General features: G+C 33.4%; 2 protein-coding genes across 4 annotated transcripts in view; one reads left to right on the top strand and one right to left on the bottom strand.

Annotated features, from left to right (window-relative positions):
* LOC145243871 (endoribonuclease LACTB2-like) overlaps nt 1-21,675 on the bottom strand; it is a 72,398-nt gene that overhangs the window by 42,895 nt on the left and 7,828 nt on the right. For both annotated transcript variants that reach the window (XR_013862967.1, XM_080106942.1), the window contains exons 2-3: nt 7,960-8,129; nt 584-710 (exon numbers count right to left, since the gene is read on the bottom strand). Coding sequence is in view for 1 of the 2 variants with exons in the window: in XM_080106942.1 (XP_079963068.1) it covers nt 584-710; nt 7,960-8,129 (297 nt within the window). In the remaining variant the exon portion in view is untranslated. The remainder of the gene's footprint in view (nt 1-583; nt 711-7,959; nt 8,130-21,675) is intronic.
* Nucleotides 17,781-21,675, top strand: part of LOC145243872 (mitochondrial nicotinamide adenine dinucleotide transporter SLC25A51-like) — a 104,993-nt gene continuing 101,098 nt past the window's right edge. Inside the window, exon 1 of one of the 2 annotated variants that reach the window (XM_080106944.1) lies at nt 17,781-17,915. The gene's annotated coding sequence lies outside the window, so the exon portion shown is untranslated. The remainder of the gene's footprint in view (nt 17,916-21,675) is intronic. The other variant, XM_080106943.1, reaches the window with a different exon arrangement.

The following is a 21,675-nucleotide window of genomic DNA, read 5'->3' as shown; positions in this document are numbered from 1 at the left end:
AAAAAAGAAAAGTTGTTTTCAGTTGTGGTACAAGATGAGTTCTTCAACTGCTGTCCTATCGATGAACTTTTGCATCCCTCTGCCTGTTTTACAAGTATTTTAATGGTAGATGCTCCAACGAACTACAAGCCCTTCTACCCCCCCTCGACGTAAATATTCCCAACAAACCCAACAAGCAGCAAAATCCCACCTCTACACAGTAGAAATCCTCAGGTTTAAGAGAGCCTTCTACTCTAATAGTTTCTTCCCTAGAACTGCTAAACTTTGGAATTCCCTTTTAGGTTCTTGCTTCCCTGCCTGTACTGATATGTAGATGTTCAAGTGTAATGTAAACAAATGCTGCTCAACTCCTTACCTAGTATCCTTGCAATTATGTCCCAGATAGTAACCCCTTACATCAAAGTGGCATTGTGCCTTGTTTTGGATGAAGAATGAATAAATTTTCTTTTAAAAAAAACACCTTCTATGAAGCAACAGGCTGGCTTGAATTATCAAAACCCAAAGAAACAAAATATTAAAATATATTGTAACATCTAAAGCGGTATTTAAACATCTTCATGACACCAGAGATGAAATTACTTACCGTAAAGTAGCTCCATCTGTAGTGAAAACATGTTGGTCTTTGATGAAGTTGTAGGGAATATTACCTAAGGAGAACTCAGGAGCCTTCATTCGAGGGAATTTAGACACTTTGGGCTCTGCAACTGAACCTAAAATTGAAAATGTGAAAATAAATAAAATATTATCTATGAGGTTTTTGTATGGCTTGATTAAAAGAAATTTGTTTTAAATATGTACCAAACTTAAAATAAAAAGTTAACTACAGTTATAGCCCTTTGATTTAGATGCTATTTCTTTTTTTTTTTCTTTTTTTTTTCTTTTTTGAGAGAGAAAAGGTTAGAAACAAAAATCATCATATTCAGTTTAATATTTGTTTTAGATGCTGGCATGTGATGGATGGTTTGGAAGTCAATTTCAAAAAGCCATCTATCTATGGTTAGATCTTCAGTTTTCCCGCATTCATCTTTATCACTTTCTCTCATGTTCTCCTTTATGAACTGACCCTTTTACCACAGCTGCTCCCTTGTCTGCAGCACATTACGAACAATGGCAGCCTATGCACAGCAGTTCTGAGCAAATGTTTAATCAATCGTGATTCCACCATCGAAGACTGATCACTAATGAACCAGAGAATTTTTTCCTGATAGCTGCTGCCCATGTACTCAGCCACCCACTAACACACTTGTACAATTGAAACCGTGAACTAGGGAGGATTATATAATGAATTAATTCTTTTTCCAGCCAATGAACTGCATTACTCAATCATCAAAGATGTTGCAACAAGATGGACAGCAGAGATTCAAGTTGAGGCGTTCACAAAGAACATCAGTTGAGACAATCAGCCGACCGGCAACGCAAGACATGATGGAAACAATCATCGTCAAAGAATTCATAATCTTTTTATCAAGAAATCCAAAATAAATTCCTTTTTTTTTTTTTTATCCATCTCTTTATTAAAAATGATCATGGCTGCCTTTGAACATCTTTGAAGCTTATCAATACTCAAAAGAGCTGGTATAAAGAGTGCAGCCTAGTTGGGGGGGGGGGTTAATACCAACTCCTATGCATTATTAATAAGTAATGAAAACTGCTGCACAAATGGCAAAACAAAACCTTTTTTATAACAACAAAAGGATTTATTAAATAAAGTTATCTACACTGTTTCGTCTAGGTTGAAGAAAGTTGGACAGTGTCTGAGTGAAAAATGAAAAGTAAAGTTCTTTGGGCAGCCAAAAGTCTGTCAGCAGTCATCTTCAGATAAAAATTTTTGCAAAACATACCAAACTAACAGGGTGATTGACATGGCCTGGAATTGAATGATGATCAAGGAATGTTTCACCCTCCCATATTTTTATTGTCATCGAAATTTGTGAAATCACCCATTTTTTTAATCAAATCGATTGCCTGCTCTAGTTGAGGACCCATCATGGTGCACCTGGAGGAAGCTTCACATGCCTCCTTGCAGTGACTACATTCACAACACATTGCAGTCTACATTGCACATTGCACTGTAGAGAACGTACTGTTGACTTTATAAAACTATTTTTTATATATAATAGCTTGAATTAAAGTTTAAAATAAAAGTAAAGTACCATACTTCAATTGTGCTCTATTTTGAACATGCCCCTGTTATATCAAAGAACCTACTGTTGATTTTATATGTTGGACCTTTCGGCTTGTGTGGTAATAAAACTTCTCGAACACACTTGTTAAGCTGTGTAAGATGTTAATTTTCGTCAAAATCGCCTGTTTCTTCTTTCATCGGATTATTTTGATTATTGATAATTATCGAAAAACCCTAACAGCCAGCCATGGTTCTCCCCAGAATGTGCTGCTGCCATTGCGCACAGAAATCACTTTTTCCATAGCTACCAACATAATAGACGTACTGAGACTAAAGCTGCTTTCAGGACTGCCAGCAACCACTGTAAAAGAGTAATAAAAAATGCAAGAGAGCTATATGCTCAGTCCGTCAAATCCAAAGTAGCTGAGCAGCGGTTTGGTTCCCACTAGTTTTGGCAAATAGCAAACAGGATCCTGAAGCATGCGTTCTATCCCAACCATCGTCAATGGACCTGAGGTCAGCTCATCAGCATCAGACAAGGTCAAACTATTTGCCAAGAACTTTGCACCCAACTCTACCCTTTGCAACGAAGGTTATCAACTCCCCATATTTCCTCCTATAACAGACAACACACTATTCAACATACAAATATCTGTGCGTGAGATCGCCAAGCTAATCAAGAACCATTATTTTAGTAAAGCAACTGGCCCAGACGGCATTCCAATTATAGTGTTGAAAAAGTTTCAACCAGAACTTGCCCCCATACTTACAAAACTGTTTAAGCGTTGCCTTAAGGAGAAGTGCTTTCCAACACCCTGGAAAACCTTGTCAGTATGCCCTGTATTTAAGAACTCAAGTGATAAATCATCTCCCTCTCAGTACAGACCAATAGGTCTCTTATGTGTCATGAGTAAGTTACTGGAATCCATATTAAATAAAGAAGTAGTCAACCACTTCAGCAGAAATAACCTCCTTAGTGACATGCAATATGGTTTCCGTTCTGCTAGATCTACAGCTGATGTGCTAACAGTTATATCCCATAGGATTAGTGAATCTCTCGACAAAGGTTTCCTTTCCAGGGCAATTGCTCTTGACATATCAAAGGCCTTCGATAAGGTATAGCATAAGAGCCTACTTCACAAGATTTCCAGCTATGGTATAACTGGAAATGTTTTCTCAATAATTAAATCATTTCTCTCTGATAGGTTCATAAGAGTAGTGGTTGATGGGCAGAAATCACAGGCCCACAATATTAATGCTGGAGTCTCCCAGGGGTCAATCCTGGGCCCAACTCTTTTCCTGATTTACATCAACGATCTCCCAAAACACATACTTAAATCATTCGTTGACATCTATGCTGATGACACGACCATCTACGGCAACACATCAAAGGCCGTAAATGACAAACCTCTCTCTGATTCCCTCTCCTCTTGAGCGCATGGTTCAGTGGGGGAAGAGATGGCTGATTACTTTTAATGCATCTAAAACCAAGCTCCTATCCTACATCATCAACGCTCTATTCCTCATCTACAAGGGGCATGCAATAAGTAATGCCCCTGACCCACTTCCCATAGCAGCAGAGCAACGAAACTTGGCACAGTTATTGGTCTTTCTCTACATAGGAACCACCCAGAGTTATGCATTTCTCCCATCATTTGATGCAGCTCTGGAGAACGTTTTTGTAGAACATCCCAGGTTGGTCCTCCAACCACGATGTGACTTCAGAAATCAAGGCTGCATCATCTGGGAAATGCTTTCCTTTCAAAAACAACTTCATGGCTGGGAAGAGGTGAAAGTCAGAGGGTGCAAGGTCAGGAGAGTAGTGAAGATGGAGGAGGATTTCATAACCACATGCCTCTGCTTCTGATCTGGCGACATGCGAGTTGTGGACCAGAGCGTTGTCCTGCAAAAGGAGGGTACCTTTGCTGATCTTGACCCGCCTCTTGATTTTGATAGCTTCCCTTAATTTCCTCAAAAGTGAAGCATAATAGGCTCCTGTAATTGTGGTACCCTTTGCCAGGAAATCTGTCATCACTACTCCATCCTGGTCCCAGAAGACTGTGAGCATGACCTTGCCAGCAGAGGGCTGCACCCTTGCCTTCTTTGGAGGTGGTGAGTCCAAGTGCTTCCACTGCATTGACTGGGCTTTGGTCTCTGGATCATAGTGATGGACCCAGGTTTCATCCTGTACAATCAGTCTTTTGAAAAACTTTGTACTCATCTTCTTGGCACATCTCCAAATTCATCCTTGAGCACTCGACGCATTCTCGCTTCTGGAATGGTGTGAGCAACCTGGGAATCCATCTGGCAGACACCTTATGCATATGCAAATGGTCATGAATGATAGTTTCCACAGACCCTGTACTAATCTTGACATCTTGGGCTATTTGGCGAAGAGTAATGTGCCAATCTTCCAAAATGGCAGCCTCAACTTGACGGACAGATGCCTCATCAATGGCAGAAGGAGGCAGACCAGGTCTGGGAGCTGTTTCCACAGACTTCCAGCCATGTTTGAATTCACGATGCCAGCGTTTTACAAGGTCATATGATGGGGCATTATCACCATAAGTTTCTTTCATTTCATCAAAAGTCTCCTGTGGTGTGCGTCCTTTCAAATACAAAAACCGGATCACTGCTAGACATTCAACAGGCTCCATTTCACACCCGACTCAGTTCAAACACCTGTAAAACAGAAACCACAATTAGTTCAGAGTTGTAATTTGCCACATAACCCTTAGAGATATAAATCATTGCACATGCAAAATTTCAGCTAAATCAGGCAACGAGAAGTGGGTCAGGGGAATTACTTATTGCACGCCCCTTGTAGCATCAATTGAAATGGATGGCTCTCGTTTTGGGGAGGCTTTATGTTTTAACAAGCTCCTGGGTTTGACCTTTACTCCTGATCTGAAATGGAACACGTATATCAAGTCTGTTGCCCGGGAAAATGGTGGGATCCTTCTACCGCTCCAGAAGATATCTCAATACTGATGCAATTCTCTATCTGTATAAAAGCCAAGTACGTCCAAAGATGGAGTACTGCTGCCACATCTGGGCTGGAGCTTCTAAAAACAGCCTATCCTGCCTTGACAAAGTACAAAATAGACTTTGTGGCTTAGTGGGGGATGCTGTCTTCTCTTCCCTGCAACCTCTCTCCCACAGAAGAGACGTTGCAAGCCTGTCTTTGTTTTATCGTTATTTCCATGGTAAGTGCTCGTCTGAGCTCCAATCTCAGGTCTCCCCCTCGTCAATCTTTCACGAAAAACACCTGTCTAGCTAAAACCACTGTCAGTAATTTCCCCCACTCTTTATCTATGCCTACATCAAAATGTAGATTCCATGAACAAAGCTTCTTTCTAAGAAGTGTACGCCTGTGGAATTCTCTTCCGTTCGCCTGTTTCCCACCTGACTACAACTACTACTACAAAGTCCAACATAAACAAATTCCTGATTAATCGCCCCCTTATGTAAGACGCTTTATCAAATCTCCAATACCAACTATCCCCGAGTGGCTTCCAGGCTTTGATAAGTGGTGATCCCCATGTAAAAAAAAAAAAAAACATCCTGATACAAAACTATACTCCTATAATTTTTTATTTTTTTTTTTTGTACATTGATATTTATATTAAAAACCCTTTTTTCTATTTATTTAAAAAGAAAATACAACTTTGTTATATATGGGTTGTGGAATTGCATTCACTAGCAAAAGATCTAGCTAATTTGCATATTCTTTTAAACATTCATTTTTATTAATTCTCTATTAGATTTTTTTTTGGTTTTCTTATGGGATAATCATCTTTAGTTAACTATTTTGTGTAGTTATATTCATGCAGATATTCTACATGATTTATACTTGCGTAATATTTGCGTAAAAAGGTTATAGTAAACACAAACCTCTTTCTATATATTTTTATATATGTGTATGTATATTTGTTGAAACATTTTGCCTACCAAACTCTTCTGTCAGTTTTTGATCTACGGACATGAAACTTCATATACAGAGTATTCGAACCCATGCAAAACTTCATATTTGGGTTTTAGCCTGGGAAAATCAGTACAAAAGTGTGAAAATTAAAAAAATGGAATTTACCAGATGATGGTTGAATGACGGCATTACAAATATGCATGCATAACGTAATAGCTATTGGTTTATTTTTTATTTTTTTAGCCTTGCAGCAAAACTGTCTTCATATCTCAGGCATTAACGTCAAAGGAAAACATAAATTGTAAGCCAAACGTTTTGATTTTGATTCTCGTGGTAGCACACGAGTCATTTTTAAAATTTTTTTTTTAACTTTTTAAATCATTACTACATATAATACAAAATCTGCACTAATCAAAATATCATATTTAAGCATATTTTATGACCAGGCAATGCCGGGTGGCCTGCTAGTATATAATTAAAAATGCAGATTTTAAACAAGTGAAAAATCATAATGGCATCTTGTAGTAAATGAAAATTATTGTGGAAGCAATTATGAAAAAGGTTTGATACCCAATGAGGGAATCGTTTACACTGATTTAAATGGGACCATCAAAGTTCAATTTCATTAAATTAATATAAAAAAATTTTTTTTATCAATATCAAAATTAAGATGGCTCACAAATCATTGGTTGTTTTTCTCATTTCTTTCCTTTCTCCTTTTTTTATCAACTCACTCAAGTCAGCAGATGTCAGACATTAAAAAATCTCAATTCTTTTTAACCAATGAGATTACACATCATTTGTTGGCTCATCTTTTTCATATTAAGAAAAATTTGATTATTCTTGTTCTGTTTCTCACCAAGCCTCAGTTTGATTCTCACTAGTAACCTTAAATTTCCTTAATTTTCAGACTACCGCCAGGCAAAAACGAATTCTTTTATGATGGTACGAGGCAAACCACTATAAATTATTAAATCAATCCCATCTAAACATTGGGCAAAAATCCCATTACCTCTTGAAAAAAATATACAAAAATGATACAGAAATTCAACTTCGTTCGTATAATATTAATTTCAGCAGTTAACACGTTGAATCTTTCTTAATATGATTTATAGCACAGTAGAGATCAAGATTGTTTTTACTTTTAATCATGAATCAATAAAGAAACTGATTAAGATCATGTATAAATAGATGGAAGTACAATTTGATAATGGGGCAAAAACTGTATACACTTTTCAATTTGGATTTTTTTTTTTTGTGAAAGAAAAACATCAATAAAAAAAAATAAAATCGCTCATCAATGAAAATAGTAACAAAGTAACTAGGAAAAAATTATTGACCCAAGAAAAGGTAGGGGGAAAAAAAAGATAAAATTTGATTAACATCCAACTTTTATCAAAACAATCCCTAAAAATAAACGAATTATCACTATCATATCATATATCAATAAATTGAAATTGAAGCAAATTTCAACATAATTACATTTTTTTTTTTTTGGACACTAAATTGTTGGTTTAAGATATATACTTCAAAATATTGTCGGTTTAGGATGTATACTTTAAAATATTGTCGGTTTAGGATGTATACTTCAAAATATTGTCGGTTTAGGATGTATACTTTAAAATATTATCGGTTTAGGATGTATACTTCAAAATATTGTCGGTTTAGGATGTATACTTCAAAATATTGTCGGTTTAGGATGTATACTTTAAAATATTGTCGGTTTAGGCTTTATACTTTAAAATATTGTCGGTTTAGGCTTTATACTTCAAAATATTGTAGGTTTAGGTTGTATACTTCAAAATATTGTTAGTTTAGGATGTATACTTTAAAATATTGTCGGTTTAGGATGTATATTTTAAATAATTCTATTTAAATCTTTAAGCTTTTACACTAATATAATCATTACCTTCTTGATTAAGAAGCATTTTGAAGACATCAGGAACTCCACCAACATGGTCATGATGCCAATGGGTTACAATGATTTCGCTGATGTAACTGTTGGTTTCTTTTAGTGTCGATTGCAGCAACGATAGATATTCAGAGTTATTCTCTTCTCCAGCATCAATCAACAATTTCCTACAAAATATACATTTGAAGGTTAAAGCAGTTTATTACATTCATGCAACAATACAATGGATATGTTACTTTTGCGACCTTGACACACAAAAGCATAAAAAGATGCAGTAAACCCTATACATGTGTCCCACGGATGCACTTCAATTTTCACCACAGGTTGTTTGAAATTTATTTATTGTTTGTTATTATTTTAAATAAACAACAAATAGTATTACTTCGCATATTTTCGCCCAAACAACACCCTCTCGACCTTATTTCTTTTTTTACTCCAATTTAACTGAAATTTTGATGGAGGTGTTAAGAGAGAGAGGAAATAAGAGAATTGAAGAATGACAATCTGACTGACATTTTTGTTTTTTTACAAGGTGAATTCTTTCGTTTAATAGTTTATAAGTTTCGTTCAAAAACAATTAAATCTGCTGCAAAATAAAACTGGTAAATAAAAGTTTTTATGGCAAAAGATTGTGTAGTTATGTAGCTTGAGCAACTATCAGACCCACTAGGCTAGAAACATATGCACACAATGTAAATTCAATGACAAATGTGATTGTAATTATATTTAAAAAAAAAAAATGAATAATGTAGGTTTTAAATAAAATACAGAATAACGATTTTTAAGTTTAAATTTCATATAAAGAAATTTAAGAAACGTTTTGTTATGTATATTCTAAGAATGTCATGAAAAAGGAAATTTTGTTGTATTATTCGTAATTTGGAAACCTAAAGTATTTTTGTTTTTTAATCTGCCATAATAATAATAATTAATAATGAAGTTCATATAATACTACTGTCACTAGGAATATGGAAGAGAAAATCCTTTTGTATTATTAGCAGTGAGGTTTATTTTTGCAAATTGCTAATATAATTTGGGGATTTTGACATGCCTTCTATTACTAATATTGAGATTATATATATATATATATATATATATATATATATATATATACATATATATATATATATACATATACATATATATATACACACTCTCACGAGCAAACAGTTAATAAAACATGTTAAAAACACTTTGAAAAAGAGTTCAAAACATATTTAATCTGAAAAGGAAACACTTTAAGTGGATAGTCCTAAATTCGCGGAGTTTTGAAGAAATACTTTCCTTCTCATCAGAGGGTAGGAATTAGCAAATTGCGGGATCGGATTTTGCATACAAAAGTATTTGATGAAACAACAAGTAAGTCAAAGATCTTACTTGATAACAAAAAAGTGAAGAAAAAAGTGATTACACGTGAATGGATAGTCTGGTGAAAGATAAATAATCCAATGACGATAAAATCCAAAAATATAACTTCAAGAAAGTTAATTGAATTTCCATTTGCACAAGTAAAATCCAAGGAAATCCCCTAATTGGAAGATGATCCAAAATAATCCAAAGGCCGAAATCCATGGAATAATTCACAAATATGTACAAGGGAAAAGGGGAAAAATTCCAATAAAATTAATAAAAGAAAAATAAGATATGCTTTTTACACTGCTGCCGAGACATAAATATAAATAAGAAAGATCAGGGAAGAAGAAGCGGAAACAAAAAATTAAATGGTGACAGAATTAAATATAAAATAGAAACACAAATCTCAAAATGACCCAGACAGGAAATGTTAAAAAGCGCGAAAAAAATATATAGGGCAAAATAATATAGGTCAACTGAAATGTACAGGTTATTACTTAAGAAAATGTCAGCAAGAGTTGTTAAAAGACACTAAATGGAAAATAAATAACTAAATAAATAAATTAATTAATTAATAAATAAATAGAAAATAAATAATAAATAAACAATGAATAAATAAATAAAAAATAAAATATAAAATAAAAATTATTTAAGGTGAGAGGATGGCCAGTATCTGCAAATTCAGGAAAAAGCAAGAAAGCAAGCAAGTAAATGCATATAGTAAAATATAAGTAAATATACATATAAGATATGAAAGTGTGGGTAGATTGATATATTAAATAGATAGGAATATTTAAAGACTAAAACAGAAATTGCAGGTAAAAAATTGGCCAAGCAAAGAAATAAAGAATAAAAATAAAGGATTATTAAATTATAAAGTATTGAGAAAGTATGTAGAAAAAACGATAAAGTTAAAGAAAAAATTATATATCTAAAAGGTAAAAGTAATAACTATGTAATTTCAAAATTGCCATAATTAAATTTGGACTTATGGTTACAGAAAGAGATCAGTTCATTTTTAAAATTTATTATATTGTTACTTTGTTACTTATATATATATATATATATATATATATATATGATTGTTGAGCTGGATTAAATCCGACGATATGAAATGACCATCCCTCTTGAAGAAGCCCGCATAAATTGGGCGAAACGTTGAGTATCCAGGTCCTTCCACCTCCATTTTATTTCATATATATATATATATATATATATTGGACTTCCGGTTTGTTGGCTGTCATGGCTCTTGTGGGCTGCGACATGGTTTGGCTATGGAATTAATTATTTAAATAATCTCTCACAAAATAATAGGAGGTATATTTGGTAAAAAAAAAAAATGCTCAATACGTTAGTAGAGTTGTATTTTTATGATTTTACTTTATTTTATATTTTATGCTATTAATTTTTTTATCCCTTTTAACAAACAATCTCCTCTTTTCACTTTAATTTCTTTCCTTCTATTTTTAATTTCAATTCTAATTATAAATATAATCTATATTTCTCTACCCATCCCTTTCCTTTTCTCTCAATCTTCCCTCTCCCCTCTCAATCCAGCACTTCAACTCTTGGGTTTTTGATATCTATACATAGTTTAAAAGAATCTTTTCCTTCTAATTTATTTTGGCTTAGATCATCTGACGAGATCGGCAGGATAATTTATTGTCTATTAAAACAACTTGTAATGAGTTAAGTAAAAATCCTTGAGGTTGAAACACACACACACAATGTTGTAGTAAAGTTCTAGTAGATGCACTAAGGGCAAAAGCTCCAACAATAATTCCTTCCATGCAAAAGAAATATATATCTAACAAAGTTATCTTGTGGAATTCTCACTAAAACACCTGAATAGCATTGGATCTGCCAATTTGATTTTTGATTTTGTCCGACGAGTGACATGCAGAATGTTTCAATGCACTTGATTCACATCATGAAAAAGGAATTCCAATCTTTTTCTTTGATTACATACTGTATTCATATACACTTTAAGAGAATCTTTCCAATAAATACTGCTATAGAAAAAATTACAGACCAGTAACACATATGAACCGCTTAAAAAATTTATAAAATTATATTTTGGCATTTTCCTACATGCATCTGAATTCAGATAATCAGTTATGAAATATTCAGTTGTCAATACATTTTTAGTAAAATTCCTTTCTATTTTTTTTTTACTCCCAAACAAGGCATATTGCCATTTGGACGTAAGCAGCTATTATTTGGGACCATGCCATTCAGCTTACGTAACAAATTTAGTACTTTTTCAGCATTTTATGGACAAAATAGTATGTGACTTTGTAGTTAATGTTTACGCATCGACGTAAAAATTCAAAATGCATAAACACGTTTGTACTCATACCGTCCACGTATACACTATCCTGAATAAAAACAAATAATTTTATTTCTAAACTTTCCAAATTTATTTGAAATTTGAAATGGTTTTTCTGGGAGCTACCTGAACATGGGATTGACGTGGCTGGGCGCCCCATTATGGACGCTCATCTGTACAATATCTCTCTCCTCATATGCACACAAATATTAATGAATGCACATACACACACACAACTCATCAACGTTATCGTCTGTCAATCTGTTAGACCTTATTCATTGAAATATTCCCAAACCTTATCACTGAAATTTCTTACTAACATAAAAACTAAACAACTAATATTATTATTTGTTTTTATTCAAGACTAGCAGGGGGTACCCGACGTTGCCCGAGTGTTTGGAGGTGTGTGTGCTCATGCGGGAGTGGGAGGGGGGTGGGGTAATCAAAACATACGAATAAGCGAAGTAAAAAAAACTAACGTAAGGCAAACGGACGGTGTTAAATGTAAAAATGGGAAAAACAAAAAAAGAAAACAGAAAAACGAACGTTAAAACTTTGTTAAAAAATCTGGAAAATAAAAACAAAAAAAAAAACACGTGAAAAATGGCTTAAATAACCCTGTTTCAATATTAAAATTTAGAAAAATCGAGAAAAAAAAAAAAAAAAAAAAAAAGAAGACATCTCACACAAGGATTCGAACCCAAAACCTTTAGATAATGAGGCCGCGCTCTAAGCAACTGAGCTAAGACGACGTTGACAAAATTGTGTCGCTTTTTCAAATATTTAAAGTAAATCATGTTCCGACGTCGTATGACGCATACGTAGAAGCGAACTCGTCATGAGAGGACGGTTTTTGCTGACCCCCCCCCCTGTAGAAAACTGCTGATTTTAGGGTGAAGGAATTAACGTTTTTGCCCAATTTTTCGATATTTGTCGAGCGAAGATTGAAACTTTAAAATGATACCGATTTGGCGAAAATCCGTGACCTGTGTCGAAAGTTTTTGCGAGACATACAAACATACATACAAACATACATACACACATTTTCGCTTTTATATTTATAGACTAGCAGGGGGGGGGGTACCCGGCATTGCCCGGGTGTTTTTAGGTGTGTGTATGGGGGGGATAAGTAATAACCTTGAAACGATGTTAAAAAGATCGGAAAAACCAAATCAAAAAAAAAAAAAAAAACAGCGAAAAAAAGAAAACGCTGTGTGTATGGGGGAGGGGGGGAAGTCAACTAAAGAAAAATAAAGAAACGTTGCCCACGTGTCTAAAGATGTAAAAGAAAAAAAAAATAGTTTTGGTCGTGAGGCTGGATTGAACACGGAACGCGGAGGTGAAACTAACTCCAACCACTTAACTGTGTAGGCCAAGAGTAAGAGGAATTGATTATAGTGTTAAAATAAGGGTTATAAAGCGAGTGAAAGAGGTTTGATTGACAGATAGCCACTAAATGAGGTCATCGTGGGAGCGTTACGAGATGACGTAGCAATGTTTCGTTTCCTGTCTAGATATCTCTATCTGTCTCTCTCTCTCTGTTTGCGTTTGGGTATGTCTCTCTTTTTCTCTCTCTCACTTCGTCTTCCTTACTCTAAAGACTGGAAAATGGCGTCTGGCTGTAAAACTTTTGTAAAAACTTTGATTGTTAATATTTTTTGTAAGCATATTTTTTTTTTTTACTTCACATTTTTGGCTTGTTATTTTTCGTTTAACTATCGTATCTAACTATTTTTAACGTGCTAATAATTTTGGTAATGTTGCCATAGCGTAGAAGTTCATAGTTTAGCTTGTGTAAGGGTTAATTTTTTTTTTTACCGATAATATGTTTTTTTTAATTCAGATTGCCATTAGAGCTGGCTGACGTCAAGATCACGTGACATGACTCAGCGGGTTTTAAATACAAGTTGACCCAAAATAAACGGCCCCGTGTATACTTTATGTAGAAGAGTTGGCGCCCGTATTTTTGGGGGCAGTTATAAATCGATTTAAAAATATGTAATGTTTAACATTAAAATGTCAGATTTTGTATAAATTTATATCAATATTTTAGTATTTTTTTTTTTTTTTTACATTTGAAGTGATACCATGTCAGGATAAAGTTTGTTAAATATATTTTTGGTGCTACAAGTCTCATCTGTTTTGATCATCTCATTAATTCTGAAGGAATTTCACTCCTTTCTGAAAAATAATTGCAGGATTTATGGCCACCAATTCCTATTTGCCAACTGCAAAATTTTCCAATACAACTAAATTATTATACACATTTCATCTTGCACTGTAAAGATATCCTTGCTATTTTAACTGATCTTTTCAAAAATAGAAATAATGACAGCCAGCTGGAAATGTTACCAATTCATCTTTTCTGTCATATCCCAGACATGATGTTCAATTTTCTCAGTTGGTGCAGTTTTACAATATAACCAGCAGCAAATTCACTCAAAATTCTTACTTCTCATTAATTAAATCTTTCATATGTAAATAACCCTTAGATGAATTAAGGAGTTCATTTTAAGATATGAATAAAATTACAAAATTATTCAACCTTTGGACTAGGATAAAAGTGTTGTAACTGTTCAATGTCAGGAAGTCATTCTTCCAATCATTACCTTTTTTTCAGATGTGGTAAAGGATTTATCAATTTTTGTCACCTTTTTTCTGAAAGGGTACAGGTTTATTGAGAATTCCAACTCAACAGATTTGATCAGTTTTTAAGCTGAACCAGAGGGCTCTGTTCTTGCTCTCAGCTTAGCTTGTGTCAAACGTTGCTACTGTGGGAAGCAGAAAAACAATTCCCCAATTTTGGGCTAGGATCAAATTGTAGTATCTGTTCTGTCTGTTCAGAAGAAAAAGGGATCCTTTTTAACTGTGGCAATTTTAATTTTTGCCTCATAGTGTACCCAAATTTGGAGTTGGATAACCCCCATAATAAAAAACAACCTTTTGCCTAACTTTGCACTTGTAAGGCTGAGGGATAATATATTTACTTGCTATAAAATTTACATAACAGATTTTAGCAAAACATTACAGACACAATTACAAATTTCAGGTTAATGTAAGAACACACTTTCACCATAATACCACCTTTGCCCTACTTTTCTCCAGTGTTAGGGATACATTTACCTGTCGACATAACAATTCTTACTGTCATGATAAAAATGCATTGTCATGACGAGGTTAGATAAAAAAAAAAAAAGAAAAAGAATCTAAGCAAGGAGGTCATTTTACATGTGATAGGAAAAAAATAAAAAATAGTATCCCTGTACTCTGACAACCAAAGAATTCTAATAATTTTGTTTGGCTTTCTTTTCAAAGATCAAGCTAAAGAAAAGAAAATTAGCTTATTATCAACTGGGGAAGGGAGGGGGGGGGCTTGCCAAGTCATAAAATATACTTAAATATATTTTAATTCATGCAGATTTCGTATTTATCATTACATAGTAATGATTTCAAAAATTAAAACAGAAAAATGACTTGGGTGCCATCAGCTAGAATCGAAACCAAAACATTTAGTGCTTCAGTTGCATTCCCTACCGATGTAGCTTTCATGAGATAGGTAAGAAAGATTTAATATTAAGCTAATGTAATGAAGATGTAAGCAGAAAGACTTTTTTTTTTCAAGGCTTTATGCAACTGAATTTTACGACAAATGCGACAAGTGACCAGAAACGCATATTATTAAAAAAAAGAAAGTATTCAAATAAGAAAATAAAGTAAAAGCAAACAGCAAGATCACATGAGAGGAGATATGCAAATAAAGAAAAAGTCACTTTAATAAGAAAATTATAAGAAAATTATAACACACTACCCCACTTGAAACAGAGATTATTATTAGAAAGTTTATAAATCTAGCCACTGGACTGGTTTACAAGTCCTGCTATACCGGCAGAGAGGCAGCTCACCACCGGAAAAGTCAGAAGTCTCAGACTTTGAGGAAATATAAATCTCGGGACTTGCACCAAGCGAAGATAGCAGATTTTCGGGGCCCATATCCCCAGCAAAATCCTAAGGTCAATCTGGGTCCACATTCCCAGCAGAATCCCGAGGTTGATCTAGGTCCATGTTTTCAGCAGAATCCTTAGGTTTCATCTGGTCATGACCTTTTTTCAAGGCTTTATTCAATTGAATTTTACGACAAATGCGGCAAGTGGCCAGGAATGTATATTATTAAAATAAAGAAAAAGAAAGTATTCAAATAAGAAAATAAACAAAAAGGCAAACAGCAAGATCACGTGAGAGGAGACATGCAAATAAAGAGAAAGTCACTTTAATAAGAAAATTATAAGAAAATTATAACAAACGATTTGAAGAAATGAATTGAATTTGGGTATGCGCAAAAAGAAATATGCCAGCAAATTGAAATGAATTTTGCATTTCAACTTGTCAATATATGTTTGTAAGTGTTATTCATCCATCCAAACAAAGATTTTACTTGTTATATACCATCCTTGGTGTGTGATTACTTTTACTGTAGAATTAAATTTCAGTGTTATGTAACCAGTAGTTTAAGAGTTTATCAGTTAATTATTTAAACAAACAGACACATTGTTTAAACAATGAAATTTAATTTTAAAAAAATGTTGAGATTTTGAGCGAACTTGATGGGCAACAATTTTTATGCCTATCACTGCGCACCATTGTTCGCCACCAATCACAATCACGCCTTTTTCTCGTGTGAATTAAATTAACTAGTTAGTTGAAATTGACAAAAAGAATGTCTACTCAGAAAATTTTTAAAAACAAAAACTGGGTTGGATTTTTGAAAATTTAAACTATTTTTCACATTTTAAATATTTACCGATTTTACAATGTATTTTAATAAAAAGACGTTTGTCGGTTCCAGCCTTGAAAGTTTTTAAGCTTATTATTTTATATTTCAAAATGCTGGAATCATTTTCATTGGTCAAAAATGAAAAGTTTATGACCACATATGAAAATTTACACGTTTTTATAAGGGAAAAGAAAACAGTATCTAAACAAAATGGAAAAAAAAAAAGAGTGGCTATTCAGGCCGTATCTCCACCTCATCACAAAGTCAGTTTAAATTATTTTATGACAGGATACAAAAAAAAAGGTAAATTTGTAGATTAACAGCCTCAGTTAAATAAAAAAGATTCTGCTTTTCTGGGGGGTTTTAAGCAATTACATGAGAACAATGAAAAACTGAAAACTTGGCACAAAGAAAAAAAAATGTGTTTCAGAATTTGTTTTCGTGCAACACTATAATAGTGAAATTCGAAATTTTTAATATTCAATTTCAAGACAAACCAATGGTCTCTACTTAATTTTTATGTTACAATAATGAATATATCCAAAAATTATGAAAAAACTATAAGGTAGGAAAAAATTATTAAAGAAAACATTTTTTTTTACAAAAATTAGCGAAAATAAATACTGGAGAGTTCCAAGGGTAGGTAAATAACAATTGCCAAGTTTTTAATAGATTGTGCATTAATAAATCATAAATATGAGCTACTTGGCTTATTTTTAGCATAACTGAGTTATTTCCCTTATGTTACATATACCCCAAGAAATATGGCAAGTTATTTTTATGAGAAAAGTTGTTTATTTTAAATAATGCATTAATATTTAAGTATTTCTGCCATGCCAATTAAATAGATATCATTGCTTTAGCTGAAATTGACACAAAAAGTTAGTAGATACCATTGTTTTTGTTTAAATCGATTTTTTCATTTTCCCAATTTCATTATTCTAGTGTAGTTGCACATTTTTTTTATAAAAATTGCTCTAAACAAGGCATGAAGCCATTTGATGTAAGGAGCCGAAAAAAATACTTCAAAGTCAAAAACTTGCCAACAATAAGTGTTAGATGGAGTAGATTTGACTGAGATTTGTATTTTACTTTTTAATGTACATAAAAATTTAACTTTAACGTTCCTGTAGATAACCATTCATAGTGAAATGGAAGTTGGATTTAAACTGTGCATGTCAGTTCTTGTTATTTTGTTTTTAAGTCATAGATTACACAGTTTAGCTAGAGAAGTACTTTTTTATCTCTAAACCTAAGCGTGGTGAGAAGGGGGAGGTAGTAGAACATAAATGTTTTTTTTGAAAAGACGATAATGGAATAAATTAAAATGATTTTGTAATCAGAAAACACACACACACACACACACACACGAATTAACCTGTTCACTTCAAATCAAATTATATCACTTGAATTTGAAAATGATGACGTCTTTCAGACTTTGATTAAAAATTGAATTTCTTAAATAATTTAAAATCTACTAGATCATTTCCATAAATTTTGGTGAGTGCTAATTTTTTTTACCATCATAACTCGGTATTTGTTAAAATTTTCCAGTTATTTTTATTTTTAACTAGCATTTTTACTACAAGTGATTATCTATAACTAGACCCAAAATGGTTCTTCAGTTATTTTCATTTTAGAAAAATTCTATCCACAGTTAACGCCATGATCTTCATTTATCTATCGACGTCAGGGTTGTTGGTACTAAATCATGCCTAAGCAGATAAACAAGACACTTCAAAGGGAATGATTATAAACATGATGTAAACATTTCACGGTGGTAATTTATCTCCTAAATTATTTCATCTTTAATCTAGTAATTGTTTGGTATTTACAAAAAACAAAAAAGAAAGAATACTGATGGTTTTGTTCAATTTATTTTCAATATGGAAATCTGATAGTGATTTGAAGAAAAAACTATACAAAAACTTGTTTCCACTAAAATTCAAGATGGATGACAAACATATCTTGATAGGAACATATTAAATAAAAACAAATATTTGCTAAAAGTTTGAATTTTTTTTTTTTTATACAATAACAAATCTGTACCATATAAAAGATTTTGTTAGCCAGGATACAAAATTCTAATTTTGGAATGTATATGAAATTTAAATTTATGGCAACTTGTTGATATTTTTTAACAATTTGTTAGTAATAAAATCTTATAGATTAGAAATTCTATTAAAACATGTTCATTCAAAATTATTTTTTGTACCAAAAATGTTTTTTGCGTGTAATAAATTTCTAAAATAATTAAAATATTCTAAACACTTAAAAGAATTTTATTTCAGAATAAGAAATACAATTTAAACAAAATAAAACAATAAAATGACTGTTTATGAATTTTTGAGATGAGGATTGGTTATTCGTATTATTCATCGAACTACCGTTATCATCTTGAGTGCCATTTCCATATTTTGGTCGATGTAACCTCCAGCCTTCTTCAGGTGTATCTAGTGGAACTCAGGAATGTTTCTGTTGAACTCGAGAATTTGGACAGAATTTCGAAAAGAACACTTTATTTACTTCATGAGGGTAGTGTGCACTTGTTCCATCAGCCATGACTGGATAGAGGTCCTAAGTAATTAGCAATTGTATTTTTTTAGTCGCCCACACTGAGAATTGAACCTTAAACCTTCAGGAGAATATCACTTTCACAATTGATTTTTCCAAGTACTCTAATTACTGTGACCAAAAAATAGAATTGCGAATTACTTAAGACCTCTATTAAGTCATGGCTAATGGAACGAGAGTACGCTACCCCCGTGAAGTAAGGTTTCCAGTCCTAATTCCTGTTCTTGTTTCAAATGCTCCTGAACTTTTTTCTATTCTCTTAAAATTATTCAATCTCTGTTTATGAAAATTATGTTTCTTGTTGAAAGGAATCTTCTTAACCTTTAACTATTCAATTTGAGTGGATATATTGGTTTATAGATAATTCAAGTGAGGGTAGAGCCATTGCATTCGATAGTGTGGTCATTTTTTTTTTTTTTTTACATTTTCACCTTTAACAATGCACAGTACTACTTTGATGTAAGAGGCTACTATCTGGGACATTATTTTGTAGGGGTACTATGTAGGGAGTTGAGCAGCAAGATGTCTCTTTACATTGCACTTGAACTTTTGCATGTCAGTACAGTTAGGAAAGCAGGAACCCAGAAGGGAATTCCAAAATCTAGCAGTTCTGTGGAAGAAACTATTAAAGTAGAAGATTTCTTACATCTAGGAATTTCTACTGTGTAAGGGTGGGATTTTGCTGCTTGTCGGGGTTTGTAGAGTGTATTCCTGTCGAGGGGGCACAAGGGCTTGTAGTTCATCAGAGCATCCATCATTAAAATACTTGTAAAACAGGCAGAGGGATGCAATGGGACAGTGGCTGAAGCCTAGCTGATAGTGGAGGACCTATTAGATTGGCGAGTCTTTTGAACCCTGTCTAAGAGTGAGAGACTAGTAGCAGATGCACCAGCCCAAATGTGACAACAATACTCCATACATGAGCGAATGGTGGCCTTGTAGAGGTACAGGATACTCTCAGGAGTAAGTAACTTTCTAGCATGGAAGAGAGAGCCCACCTTCTTTGCAGCAGCCTTAGCAATGCCCTCAATGTATCTGTTCCAATTCATATTTGCCATGAATGTTTAGCTGAGGAGTATGAACGAAGTACTTTCAGGTAATGTATCTTGAGCCATGGCTATTAGTGATTGAGCAGGTTTCTTGTAGTTAATAAAGGAAACAAGCTTAATTTTGGAAGCATTGAATATGACCCTCCATTTTTGTCCCCATTCTACTACAGACTGGAGGTCCTCCTCTAATGTTTCTGCCATTGCCTTGGATATGTGTTCATTCGTTTTCTCCTCATGTCTGTTATAGAGCATGGTGTCATTGGCAAATATACCCATCGCCGAAACAATTTTATCAGGGAGGTCATTTATGAATATTAGGAATAATAAAGGTCTAAGGATCAACCCCTGAGGTACACCCGCATTTATATCATATTGTTTTGACATACGACCATCGATAACAACCTGAATTCTACTCTTATTTAAAAATTGGGGATTGTTGATGTTTGCGGAGCTTGACTTTTTTGTACATTCTGCATAAAGTCAAGAGCTCATTGCTGGTTCTGGATTCAGTCTGTCGAGATGTTTGATAATCATGGTTGAATGTGGGCAACTGAATCAGGAGAGCTGATACGTTGATCTCCTTTACACCCAAGCTTTCTGCCATCTTCTCTGCCAGTCGCTTGCCTGTGTCTAAACATCACTTTGGGGTCACTACTTATTGCAAAAAAAAAAAAAAAAAAAAAAAAAAAAAAAATTTGGTTGCCAAGGGGTCAAAGTTCAAAAGATTTGACCTTTGCGGTCTCTAGCAAACTATTCTATTTTGGGTCTAAACATTTGAAATTTTACATAAAGGGTATTCAGAACGCCTCTGGGCCTTGATAAGTGGTGATTCTTTTATAAAAAGACATGCAGCAAGCTTTTTAATCAGTTTTTGGGTGAAAAATTGGCTGCCAAGAGGTCAAAGTTGAAAGAGTTGATCTTTGCAGACTCTACCAAATTCCTCCGATAATTTTAGGTCTAAACCCTCACCGGACTTGAACCCATTTTTTTTTTTTTTTTTTTTTGCTCAACACACACCGACAAACACCCGGGCAACACCGGGCACCCACGCTAGTCATATATATATATATATATATATATATATATATATATATATATATATATAAGGCAAAATGTGTGTTTGTAGGTCTCATAAAAACTTTCGACAGAGACGACAGATTTTCACAAGATCCGTATCATTTTTAATCTCGACCCTTCGGACAACAAATATCGAAAAATTGGCTAAAAACATTAATTCCTTCACCCTCAATGGGACACTTTTTTACGGGGAAGGGTAGCAAAAAATCGTTCCTTCATGACAATTTAGCATGCGCAAAAAAACGGTCTTTCTTGAATTAGTTTAAATATTTAAAAAAAAAAAAAAACGACCCAATTTCGCTGATGCGCTCATAGCTCAGTCGGTTAAGGAGCAGCGTCGTTATCTTAAGATTGCACGTTCGAACCGAGATGTATGATTTTCTTTTTCGATTTTTTTAAGTTTTAAGATTGAAACAAAGTTATTTATGCCATTTTTACGTTCTTTTTTTCCATCACGTTCGCTGTTTTTCTGATTTTTATAAGAAGTTTTAATATCGTTTTTTTTTTTAGCATTATTTAAACAAGGTTATTACGTTCGCTTATTCGTTATTTTCCATTTT

Source organism: Euprymna scolopes, chromosome 22 (assembly GCF_053919585.1).
Source record: "Euprymna scolopes isolate OS-2025 chromosome 22, ASM5391958v1, whole genome shotgun sequence".
In the NCBI taxonomy this organism is placed as follows: domain Eukaryota; kingdom Metazoa; phylum Mollusca; class Cephalopoda; order Sepiida; family Sepiolidae; genus Euprymna; species Euprymna scolopes.
This window is presented reverse-complemented; position numbering and strand designations above follow the sequence as displayed.